Here is a 13,782-nt window from a genome sequence, read left to right as displayed (position 1 = left end):
GGTACTTCGCTGGACATAAGAATAAAAAAAAACAAAAATAAAAAAAATAAACAAATAAATAAAACAGGATGAAAGGGATCGAAAAGAAGAGAAAATTAATGGAAGATCGTTAGTTTCCGGGCAGATTTGATCATAAAGAATAGAAACACAGAGAGCTAGCCTGCGAGGTTGATCGAACCGGATTCTGATCAGCGTTCGAGTAAATTCAACACTTTCTATGTTTGACAGAGATTCATTGTGTATCGGGGTGCAATTTTCTCATGGTCGAGTCGTTTGCGGAAAGAAAAACACAGTTTATCTCGCTTACTCGGCCGATGTTGTACGCGTTCATTTATATCGCAAGTACGTACACGGTACCTTTCGCTGCATGCGATGTGAAGGGAAAAAAGTACCAATCGTACATACACGAAGTACAATATATTGCGTCACACTCGCCTGGAAAAATCACACTAAATAAAAGTCGAAACGAAGAAAGCTTTAAATTATCCCGCTGCACAATTCTACGCGTTGGCATTTCCGCACAGACTGTCCATAAACCTGCAGGACAAGATTCACGCTTGGGTAATAAAACATTATTGTTCGCCTGACACATCCTGGCCGATTCGCTATACGTACAGCGACTCGTACGGATCGATTCATATTTCGCTACGAGCGTACACGGAGTAGATGTACGTATGTACATATATATTTTACATGAATTCAGTATTTCCCACGAATTTGACACAGATTTATCGCGTGTACCGCACAACTCGCAATCGCCTTAGGCAATGGTGGTAAAGATTTTCTTTATGACAGATTTGTAAGAGGCTCCGCATTTTTATTATACATATTTGTTTTTAGCATCTTAGCACCGGTTGAAGTATAATACATATACATAATACACACCCATTATTAAAATACTGCAAACATTTTTGTAAGCCTGCAGGCATATCCATATTATATACACCATAAATTCCTGGTCTGACTAGAGGCGTATCATGTAGACTCAGATCATTGATCATACTTTTCAGAAATGCGTTACAGGTAAGAATGTAGAAGGCGTTGTTTGAAAATGTGCTAAAAACTTGCTGGATCATTGATATGATTCCATAAGAATATAATAATTTCTATCGTGATAATTGTTTTTCTAGAAAGTTGGTATGAAATACGAATAAACGAGTTTGATCAAAGTGAGAATTAAGCGATTCCTTCTCACGGAAAGGATCTTCGAGGTTATAGGCGCACGTATAAGTAGAGACAGAAAATTGTTTTCACGCGGAAGGATCAAAGGTGTAGTAGAAAGAAATCTTATAACAGGTACTTTGCTGAATCCTCGGTTACCGTGTTTTGATTATCTGTACGACAAAATGGCATCGGGCCGCATACAATATCATGCCCGAGGAAGAAGGAAAACAAGAGGGAAAATAAAAAGCGGAGCTTTCAATGTGGGACAAAAGAAAACCCAGAGCGATATATATATTCGTGCTTCACCGTCTTGCGGATCAATGCGAAAATTAATCGAGGTCCCGCTTCGTTGTTTTTGTATACAAGTATAAAACGAAAAATCGGGAATAAATATCATGCCTACATGCCTGTTCTAAATATCCTAACTTATATAATCCACGTCTATCGTAATGATACAGGATTTTTGCCAATTGTAAATTCGAGGTACAAACTTTTGTACTACACGACATGGAAAGAAAAATCGTGTAGATTTCACATCTCCTGTGGCGAATACATGGACAGCACTTTTTTGGAATCAAATCTACAGCTATTGTGGTAGGGTTTACAAATCCAATAATTATTAGTGTTACAAAAGCCATACCAACAATATGCTCAGGTAGATCTACTGCGATTGACGTAGATTTGACTCCAGAAAAGTGCGGCCCATATATTGGGGGCCGTACTTAAATTACGTAACGGAATTTGAAGAACTTTTCAACCCCTACCCCCCCTGTGTATCAGATCATAACAAAATGTCAACCCCCCCTCCCCCCGTCCCAAATTGTACGTAATTTTTCGGAATCAAATAACGAAATAGCATAAAATTTTATTAAAATCATTTGTATTTTTCATTATTCTTTTATTTATTAATTATTAATTAATTATTAATTATTAATTATTCAATTATATCATTAATTTAAGATAAAAAACTTAAAATATTCTTTTCTTATAAACTATTGTATTATATTATTTCTACTTAAAATATATTTTATTAAAATTTCGCATAAAAAATAAATCTTTCTATAAAATTTTTTTAGAAAACTTTAACGTAATATTTGGTAAGAAACTGATAAGTCTACTATCACTCATGATATTATTCGCAATTTGACTTTAGCAGTTAGTTTTAACTACATAATGTCATCGGTCCATGGAGTGTTAAGCCAGTCTCCAACGTTTTTAACTATTGGTATACAATCCTTACTGTCCAGTACTGAGTCATTTTAGAGTAGGATACAATCGTTATCAACACTTTCTATGTCAATCCATTCTGTTTCTTCAGTGAATGGTGATTCCAATTGACAAAGTAGTTCTCTGCCTCTACGAGCAATGACGCGTTGTGGTCTAATTCTCGAAGTTTCAAGCGGCGCTCCACGGGGATGGACATTTTTTCGATGTTTTAGAGCACCTTTTTTTGATGAAGTATAAAATCCACAAAACTGACATATTCTACTTGCAAGATCAGCCTGAATAGAAGGGCAGTAAAAATCATAGGGCAGAATTGAAAATTGTGATGATTCTGGCTTCATATTCAATGACAAACGTAAGAGAAGAGGAGCAAACTTAAACTCTGTTTTATCATTAGGTGGTGGTATCGTCAGACCTGAATCAGTCATTTTCAAGGGATATGGGGGTGGCAAATGTCCGTCAGGAAGTAGTGACTTCAAATTACTCCTAAACTCTGTGCAGCATTCAGATCTTCCACACTTTACAATCTGTAAACAATACTGACTTTCAAAAACATGTCTACAATACCAGTTTGAGTTAGGAAGATCAACAGAAAGTACTGAAGCAGTTGATAGAGAAGATATATATTCTGCATGCACTGAGTATCCGTCGATTTCCATGCGGTTCCATACATCACAGAGAACATTTCCTGCGTGCTCAAAATTTTTTATTTCTAATTCGTTATCAATAGTCTTTCCTTGATCATTTAAATGTGACCCAAAATGATCGTAAGGTAAAATAAGACCGGAAAGTTCCCTGCTCAACGGTGCCATTCTTCTTTCAACTCGATTGAATGCGCTTCTACCTGGCGCGTTTGTGAAAATAAAGAGAGCATCCAGATCATGATCCTTAAAATGCTTAATTCCTTGAGCAATGACTTTCTCATACCTAGGGTTTTCATCTGGCCCACCATCTACTGACAACATCCAAATCGGTTTGGGAATTCCATTTATCCTATTCTTCATAATTATCTGAAAACTATCGAGATCGAGCAGCCGTTCAAGATCATTAGCATGAGTAGCTGCAGCCGAAGAACTGTGTTTACCACTCCTAATAGCAATATAAGTAGGACCTGAATACGATACATCTTTTGTTTCTCCTTGGCCGTCTGGTTTGATAACAATGCCAGCATAAACTGACGGAATCAGTTTATGTCCACCAGCAATCACCCAGTCATGGTCAGGAAGACTTACTCTGTATTGTAAATGCATTAGAAGTGGAGCTTGAGCTTTAGCTGCTGTTTCTCCTATTGGTACCCGCGCTTTATCGTCTTGTGAGATGAATGCAACTTGATTAGGTCCAAGGATTGAAGCTAAACATTCTAAACTTCTTATCGTAGCCATACAGAAATTTTGATCAACATGGCTCTTGTGTAAATCAGCTTGAGGTCGTGAAAGCTTTACAGGAACAGTCGCCACATGACGTTTCCCTTCGAGAAAACGCGAGCTTCGTGGTAGTAAACGGAGATAAGTGGCAGTTCGAGACAAATTAAAACCAGCTTCCGAAAGTTGCTCTCGTAGTTGGTCAAGAGTTTTACAAGCTCTAATTGTCTCAGAACGACGTCGAACATCTGCAGATGCGTTATGAGACGCAATTTCCACAATTGACTTAAAAATTTCAGGTTGATCAATTTCTATTCTTGGGCGTCCTGGCTGTTCTCTAATTTTCAAAATTTGTGCGTTATTTTTATTTTCTTCACAAATTAATTTTAACTGAGAATTACGTTCATTTCTAAATATTTTTTGTCTTTCTGCATTCTGTTGTAGACTCTTTAACTTCGATTTTTGCGTCTCTAAATCCAATTTTAATTTTTTAATAATTCTACGATTATCTTCATCGCCAAAACCTGCATCACGCTTCCCTATTTCAAAATTAAGTTGACTCTCACATTCTTGAATTTTTGATCGTAACGTATCTTGAGCTGGGGTAGAAATTTTCCGTTTCTTTGTACCTGTCATTTAAAAATAATTTGTTGGTGATTAACAATTATAATTTTTCGCGAGAAATATTTATAGGGCAGAAAACTAGATAATATATTCTTATAGAATATAACGAGATATCAAAAGTATACATAATAAAATAATTTTACCAGCCGTAATGGAAAGAGCTTCATCATTATCATTAGAAGAAACTTGAGGACTATTAGCAGATGAAGTAACATTGAGATTCGAAACAGAAGGTAGAGAGGCACAAGCTACAGCTTTTGTTGAACAGAAAGAGCTTGAGGCAGGCTTCTACAGTGTAAAAAAATTATTTAATTACAACTTTTACAGTGAAAAATAAAAAATTCATTGCAAAATTTGACTGAACATAAAAAAACTACAATCATAAATTATGTTTGAAATAATCAAGTGAAAAACAAACCTTCAAAAATAATGAGATATTTTCTGATTTTTTTTGCATCAACAAAGAGGTGTACTCTTTAATCTTTGCTTCTGCTTTTTCGGCAATTTCGAGTTTTGTTTTGCAAGACTCTTTTAACTCTTTCCAAATTTGATTCAGGTTAATTTGAGCTTGCTGTGCAGATATCTCCCGATGGCTTTTTTTGTATGCATCAAATAATCTTTGATATACTTTATTGAGATCATAATCCATTATGCAAATAAAATTATTACTTTCGTATAAGTTAAATCAATATGTATTGAATGTTTATAGATTACCAAGTATCATAGGTTATAAACTTATAAATCTACTTCTTTACCGACCTTATAAATTTATACTGTAAGTTGAGTGATCTAATGCCAAGAGCTACCGCAGCGCGCTAGTTTCAAAATGTTAAAGGTTTGGCTATAACAGAATCTGGCGCGGGAATTCAGTTTGAATTTTTTTTATTAATTACCAAAAAATTTTACATTCAATTCAAAAAATTACGTACAAGCATCAAAAGACCCCCTCCCCCGTATCGTAACAAAGTGTAACAATCGAGTCTGACCCCTCCCCTCCCTTACGTTTGTTACGTAATTTAAGTATGGCCCCTTGGCCACAACAGATGTAAAACTTACATTACATGTTTTTCCGTGTAGGGTGAAAGACCTGAGTAAAGTAGCGACAGACGAGAAAAGAAGTACAAAAATTGAGGTAATTCTATAATTCTACGAGTTACATCGACCAATATTCCGTAATCTTTACGCAGCTAATTTCTAAGGAACGTGCCAAGGAATTTCAATATATTCGCAACGTTTGGAAACATACGAAATTGAAAATACCCGACGAAGCGTTGAAAAGAAAAGAAGAAAAATATTGCAAGCACGTATGAAGCTCACGACACACGCAACAAGTCTCGATAGAATTGGGTTTCAATTAAAATTTGTCTGCACAAAATAGTTCGATGGAATTTCAAGCCACGGCGGTTCAATTGCGACAATCTCGCTTCGATTATTATCCGGTAAAAAAAAAAAAAAGAGAAAACGAGAGCAACTTGCCGTACGCTTGCAGCCTTTTCCTGCTCGGCAGGTCTTATTTCCATTTATTTCGTTATTTGCCCCCGCACGGATACATATATACACAGGTTACAAATTTATCCGGGATATCCTGCAGGAAATTACCTCCGCGATTGGTACCGATATAGTGGAGGTAACCCGAGTTCCTGATGTAGGATAATACAAGTTTGCGGAGGGTTCAACGTGCCGACGACGACGATCAGCGTAGCAACGACATAAATAATACAGGTTTCAGTTGGAAAGTTCGAAACGACGGTCTGGGAGGTAAAAAAGTAAGCGTATAAGCAACCGCGAGAGGGCGGCCATTCTCGCGGTTGTAAATTATTAGGGAATTACTTTTCTCCGCGGAAGGACGCGGTCTGCACAGGTCGCCATTTTATTTAGGAAGTAAAGGTCATTAATAAATTTCATCTTGAGAGGCGGAATAAAGAATTCAGGGCGATATTGGCCCGGAGCATTTTCCCTCATCGAGAGCTTCCGCTATCTGCGAGATAACGGCGGACCTTTTCCAGGCTCCACTCCGCAGCCACTCACTCCTTTTCCTTATATTATTCTTATTATCGTTCTGCTTCTTCATTTTCATCTTCCCCTCTCTTCCTTTCCGTAGCCGGTTCGCCGAGTGTTCGCGACCGCGTAGGAACACGTTAAAGAGGAAATAACAAACAGAACAAAAGACGAGGAAAAGAAGATATTAAAGATCCTCGGTGAGGTGCTCCGGCGTTAATCGCTTCGCCCCTCACGCCGCCCCCGAGGCTCATTTTTCCCGACTTCCGGAGCCGGAATCGCACGCCTAGCCAACCCTCGTTGGAAGATTACGTCGCGTTATCGCAAATGGGAATAAACGGCAGGAGACAATTTAAATTCCCGTGTATTCCTTTGTGCCCTTTTCCTCCAGCCTTTCGCCGCTGCGCCGTAACCAAAATGCATTAACCCCTGCCGCGTTTCATCCGAGCGCAGGCACCAAGCCGTCAAGTCACAACCCTGGCAAAATTAACGCACAGCTTTTCCTGAGTATAAAACAACACCCGCTCATCGCAGACGCCATTTTCGGGTCAAGGTTGTTCCGAAAGCACATCGTGGCGGTGGGGGCTGCGGGATGAACAACGGTCTTTAATTTTTAATCCAAACCCGAAATACGATGCGTTATCGCCAAGCTTTGATCTCCGCACTACGTTTGATGGACGATCATGTCTGCGTTTCGCCCAACCGGAAATACCGGCAGTCGTAGATCGCGCCGACGATAAGAAAAGCCGAGAATGGGTCAATACGACAGGATTTGTTACTCTTTTCCTGCTGTAAATTAGACTGTTTCAAATTTAGGCTATAACCCTTCAATTTTTTGATTATACTGTGAAAAGCTTTGAGTATTAGTTCTTTCGTAACTAGCAATTATCCCGGAATACAGGATTTAAGCTAAAATCTAACGGGTGCCTTGCGTTATACGTGACCTTTCTCAGTCAAATAACAGGTTAAAAAAGTAATCGTTCCAGTTTCTTCGTAAACTTTTTACAAGACTTTATACGAGTGCAATACGGCGTACAGATGATGGAATTATCTTCTGAATTGATACTAGCATTTTTCACGTTGGATTCATCAAAAGCCGAAGATTCTGTATTTTTTTCAAGCTACTACGTGTTCAAACAATTTGCGAATAGGTGATGAATGAGGAATTGTTACGTAATCTTTCGCTTCGACTTATGGCAGTGGAGGGCTTCTGTAGTGATGGTTGGAAATTACTGTCAATTCAGTCTCGACAAGAGTGTAGAAGGTATAGAAAATTGTTCATATAATTCATCGTTACCGCGAGCGGAGTTGAAAACAGGGTTGAAAACTGACCTGGAAAATTCTATAGTCTCTCAAAGTTTGAAACGATCTCTTTACTTCAGCGGAGATGAAGTGTAAAATTCAATTTACGTACTCGGTCGTTATTCCCATATTTTTTTAATCGCAAAATCATCACTCGTTGGAATTAGCGTAATCTAATATGATCTGAATTTGCGTCAAGAAATTAGTTGTGCGGACTCTATAAAATGGGAAGTAAGTCATATAATTCATCGAGTTTTCTAAACGTAATTGCAAGCCACTGATTATCGGAAATTCAGGATCTTTGTACAGAAGTAAAATTATGCCAATTTAGAATCATACTGCATGCAGATAATACTTATGTTAAAATAGAAAATCTCAGTTTTTACCGATAATCGCTATTGATCAATAAACGGTACTATTCAACTCTTTTCCAAGTATCCCGTTAGCTTCTGAATTTTGAAATAAAATTTCTTCGCGATATTTAACGAACTCATTATCAACTTCGAAAATTGCATTTTCAGCCTTTTAACGAAACTGTCGCTGAGCTGTCTTAATTTAACATAACCTGAGGGCTTTTGCTATTGGGATTGACATCAGAATGAACATTCCTGAGCGCAATAAAGACTCGGTGCATTCGATCTTACAGATATATAACGAATTTTCATTTCAATTCTTAGTTTCTCGACTAAGAGTGAAACACAATGTAGGTATGGTGGTAGGAATAAAACCGATAATGTGCGCTGTATACCTAATCTAGAGTCTAATGTATACCATGGTACCCATGAGTTGCGAGGCCGGGTTAATCCCCACCTCCCGGGACTGTAAACTGTGAGGAGACCGACGCGAACCTTGTGATTGTAAAGATATCTATTGACTCTGGTCATTAAACTCCCAACTTATACATCAATTCTGCGTTTCCCCTTTGATTTAAATCAACATCCTGATAAATCAAACTTTACATAAGCTTAAACAATTTTTAACAAAATTTGCATTCAGGTATTCATGCGTTAAAGGACTCATTTCCGAACGGTCGATAAGCATGATTGAAATTCAACCAGATTCTCAATTGAACAGCATTGAGAGAATCATTTTACCAAAGTTCGGCCATTTCTTCATTCGTAAATGATCAGCAACATTTTCAGATTATAAATAAACGAGAATGAATAGAAAAAACTCGCGAGGATCAGACTGATTGTGAATCCGTATTCGGCTATGTAGTAGCTTAATTACCCTAAAGCGGTGCTGAACTGACGAAAATTTTTTTAGGAAGACGGTGACGAAATTATTATAGAAAACGCTTCCCAAGCTCCGTGGGCGCACGAACGTCACGGGCTGAGGATTAAGAGTGTAGAGCGGTGAAAAAGGAGCGCAAAATTCGTTCCTGTAGTAATAATAATTGGAGAGTCTGCTGGAGGGTTGCTTATAAAATAGAGTAAAACGGTTTACTATTCGTCACGGAGTCACTCAAGTGCACGCCTTACAAAGAAAGTACCTGAGGTGTATTTTTGTGATTTTCCTCATTTTGCTGTACTACGTAAAACACATCAGACACGAATTGTCTGCGTGCGGATTCGGCTGTTCAAGAGGTAGGAAGTATCTCCCTGAAGTATGTTCGAGAAAATTTCGGATGCAACCTCAGTGTGTAAAAACATTGCGCGTATTATTGTCTGGCTATATTGAATAGATTGGTTTTATGAAAAAATTTAGCGTCATTATCGAAGAATCCTAAGGAAAATTATTTTTATGAGTCAAATTCAGGAGGGGTATTCACCCCTTAGATAACTGAATTGGCAGGTGACAAAAAACGCGTGTATAATATTTTCTAGCCTACAACAACGTATCACAGAACAAAGAGAATCGGTGAAGTGCACCTCAAGTACTTTCCTAGTCAGATTTGAGCCAAGCATCCCGTGCTTCGGTTAGGTCTTTTGTACGGCAAAAATTAACGCTTGGGCTTTGTGTCAGCAAAAAAATCTTCGTACTGCTTTAAATTACGTATTGAAATATATGTCAAAGGTCACAATTTCGACTCCAGTGAAATTGCGGAGAAATAAAAGCGCGCCCGCTTCCCTTTCCTGCCTTGTGGAACTGTCCGCCGCCCCTGCGTGGGACCCAAACGGGGCCACAAAGCGTCTGACTGTAACGGGCGGAAGATCAAAGCATACCTGACGCGAGCTTAGCCCCCGGTAAATGGGAAGTTGGCGATCAACGCTGCAGCCCGAAGCCGCAAAATATCCGAATGCCGAGAAAATTCCGAGGGACGAGTGCGGCTTTTTGAACACGTTTTGTAAACTCTTTGGCCAAGGGAGGTGTGCCGGTTGGATCGCGCGGGATAGTTTTATCGCCTGCATCGACGGATCTCTAATCTTGCGCAACGTGGTGATTGAGTGCAGCTGGGAGAACGGAAATAAGCCGCTTGTTATCCTTGCGGATGGCGATTTCCGGCTCAACTTCCGGCCCCATTCGTTTCCCTTCACCGATGATCCTCGTTTCGCGAACACGTGTACTTATTATCGAACCCGTGTGACTTCCGAGTCTCGGTGAGCGCAAGCTTCGTCCGTTCGAACGGCTTTTGCATCTCTCGCGCGAGCTTTTGCACCTTGCCATCTCGCTCGATCGTCTTGCTGCATGTACAATTTCACCGAGTATATTGGTATGAGCCGCCGCCTCTCGACTTATGGCTCGTAAAGACTCTCCGAAATAACAATTTCACGATATTGAAGAACAAGCTGCTATTTACGACGACGAGGAAGGTATCGAAGTGTACGCGAATATCGATTAAGAGGAGCGAAAGACGCAGCTCGATTGCTCCAATTTCTTACAGGATGTATGGATATTTTGCGGCTTTACGGAAGAGGCTATCGCGCGGTTCAACCCGAGCTTAACAACTTTGGATTGCACGGCTTAACTGCATCGGAAAAAGACAGTGAGGGAGACAGAGAGGCAAATAGCGATACGTGGCGTTAATCAATTTCAATTAAAACGCTCCGCTTGTCTATCCTGCAAACTTATCCTCTCGAGTCTCACCGATTCTCCATACCCGAGAAGATATTAGCATACGAAAAGATGGCCGGAGGGTAATCCTCCTGGATGAAAAAAGTATAATTTCTTACGTAAGCGTGCAAACAATAATTATATAACCGAAATGGGTTCTCATCCGAAGGGGCTTGATGAGCAAAATTTTCTTTCAGAAACCCACTTACGTTAACACGGTAAAAAAAAAACTTGAACTCCCACAATTTCATCGCTAAATTTTCACGATGTAAACATGGGTCACATTTTTGGCCGTCCAAAGTCTCGTAATTGAAGCAGGACCACCTCGTAAAATGAACTCATAGTTCCAAAGTATGAATGAAAGTGACGGAATCTTCAAGCTCATGGTTAAATGACAAATACGGTAGACTCACGAGGTGCGGAGTATTTCCTCGTAGAAAAAAGGTGAAAGAGCGCGGAAATACTACCAGGACCTACGCTCAATAATTTATTTTGATTGGTTCGTCACTGGGTCACGATTGTATTTTTTTCCTGCAAGGGTCTTAGTCCTGAGTAATGAGTTGTGAAGCTTACCGTTCTCCTCAGTACCGTGCGTACAGTTTCGACCTCCTGAACCGGCCAACGGGAATAAACGACCGCCGACAGTGTCAGAAGGAAGATTCCTATCCAAATACTCCAGGCGAGGGCGTTCTTGGACCTGGTCAGCAGCTTCTGTGCGGTCCTTGTGGAAATAACCTCCTGTGTTGACACCTCGAGCTTCTGAGCACGTCTCAGAATATCCTGGAGACGTCTCTTGGCATGTTCTACGTCAGGAACGCCCATTTTATAGCTGTCACTTCCGACGGTTTTCCTTGGCCCGTTTTCACTGATCCCTTGAGGTTTTTACCACCAAGCGTAACATCAGTCCGCCACAGATACCGTAATTCCGTAAGAAAACACACGCGAGGAAAGAGGGCGAGAACCAGAAGAGGGTGTGATCAAAGATCGGATAAAAAGTCGAGAGGAGATCGACTCGTATATTATTCCACGATCCTTACAGCGTTTTGGGAATTCTTACACCTTCTCCGCGAAACCGAATGGCAATACAGAACAAAAACTCACTTTGTAAGAATCGCTCGACCCGAGCTCATTATCAATCAAGCTCTCAAAGACCCTCTGTCCAATTTACATGTGCTCGGATTAATTTATACGTTCCGTAATTAACGAATCTTTTTTTTTTCACGCACCGTTCGTCGTTTTACACGACCCGTCAACGCACAGTATGAATTTTTATATCTTCTAAATTCACCTGGGTACCTCTCGAAAAAACAACCCCGACGAACCCTCGTTACGACAACAACAGCCGCGTGACGAGCTCAGCCGCGCACTAAACGTTCGTTCAAGCAGCTCAGGCTGATACTAACCACCCGCAGTCTGGGGTGCGAGCCTTATAGATAAAACAAAGCGGCGCGGCGGCGAGGAAAAGGGGGGGGAGGGGAGGGAGGCGCATGCGCTGTGCGCGACCATGCGCTCTTAGGCACTTTTCCTTCGGGGCGCGAAGAGCCGAGCTTTTATTGGCCGAGCAGCGGCGCCACGGGAAATCAGTGATAGCGAGGCGTTTGGTCGGCCGGCGGCCCGGCGAAAATGACAGTGGTAATGTCAGGCGTGGATCGGACGAAGCGGCGATCAGGTAAGGCGTTTTTCTCCGCGCCTCCAGCCAGTTCTCCGTCTCCCTCCTCGTTCCCCTTTCGTTATCGTTCTCGTGTCATGAGAGACGGGAACGTTAACGGCGGATATGCTTCGCTCCGGGAAGGCCAACGAGAACTTCAATTACAAACTTTTTCAAACTTTTTAAGGGGTTTTATAGTATATATATGTATGTGTTCGTATATACATATGTATATATATATATATATATATATATATATATGTATATATATATATGTATATTTATATATGTCTGTGTAGATATACATATAGGTATCGCGTTGTATAACGTCAAAAGGACGCATGCCTCGAGATTATAGATTTGAACAGTTCGGCTGAAGCCTGATCTCCAAGGGGCAATTTGATCTTGTTTCTTTACTGGCTTACATTGCGATTAAATTTAAACTTGTTTTGTATTACTTGAAATCATTTCACGCGTGATCTGGCTCAGTTACAATTGCTCCTTGCTCCGATACATCGATGCCACGATTATTTATAATTTGGGTATAAATTATGCAATATCGTTGGAAAATTTTTAATTACATTGTACAATCTGATTTACTTAATTTAGATGAAGTTTTATACGATCTTGAAAATTTATTACAATCAGTCGAGTTGGTCGAATTTTATTTTAGCATGATTGAATACATGTTGTAATTGGGATTCTTGAATGATTCTTGTGTTTTTCGTATCTGTATTCTAATATTTCGTTTTTGCTTTATGAACATTAGATAATTTTATCGAACGTTCAATTGCTCCGGAAAAAAAGTAATTCGATCAAACAAATTCATGTTCAATTTTCAACAGTCTTTACTCTAATATTAGTGTAACTTGCATGGTTTGACGTAGCGAAATATTCAATTGAGTTTAACGTCAAATTGATACATTTATTACAGGTACGAGTAAAACTGATTAGTACCATACGATCCTCGTCTTGTACGAGGATGAGACGTATTCTACTTAACCGAACGGAGTAATTATAATTACTCGTTCTTAGGAATTGTGTTTTATCCGGTGCACCCGCGTCGTGTATGAGATATTTGCTTCAATAACGGTGACCTCATCACCCTGAGAGGTGAGCCAGAAGCTACGGTTAAATGAAACTAGATTTTTACCCGTACAACGTGTACGTAATGACTGCATAAAATTCTTTCAAACTTGTTATTAAACCAGGCTGCGGACTTTTAGTCGTTGAAAATTTTTTCCTTGATAGTTAAACGTCCAATACCAAAGCTGCTCGTTCAATTCCCGCGACAGGAAAAAGCGAGAAGAAACAGCGTCTCTGTGAGTCGTTGGCTCATAGAACGGAATGAGGGTCGGATTTGTTATTGCTGGTTTGATTATCGCGGTGCTTATCGATAATTTGTTTTTTACCCAGAACCCTTGGCCGAATGCCTTGGGTGATACTGTCTTGCACAGTTTGACGAGC

General features: G+C 39.9%; 1 protein-coding gene across 1 annotated transcript in view; it reads right to left on the bottom strand.

Moving 5' to 3' along the window:
• Positions 1–12,067, bottom strand: part of LOC138190662 (uncharacterized) — an 89,477-nt gene extending 77,410 nt beyond the window's left edge. The window contains exon 1 of the mRNA XM_069134506.1: positions 11,241–12,067. Coding sequence (XP_068990607.1) covers positions 11,241–11,489 — 249 coding nt within the window. The 5' untranslated portion in view covers positions 11,490–12,067. The remainder of the gene's footprint in view (positions 1–11,240) is intronic.
• Positions 12,068–13,782: the final 1,715 nt, after the last annotated feature.

Source organism: Neodiprion pinetum, chromosome 3 (genome assembly GCF_021155775.2).
Source record: "Neodiprion pinetum isolate iyNeoPine1 chromosome 3, iyNeoPine1.2, whole genome shotgun sequence".
NCBI classification, from domain to species: Eukaryota; Metazoa; Arthropoda; class Insecta; order Hymenoptera; family Diprionidae; genus Neodiprion; species Neodiprion pinetum.
The sequence above is the reverse complement of the archived record's forward strand: the minus strand, read 5'-3'. Positions and strand labels throughout refer to the sequence as shown.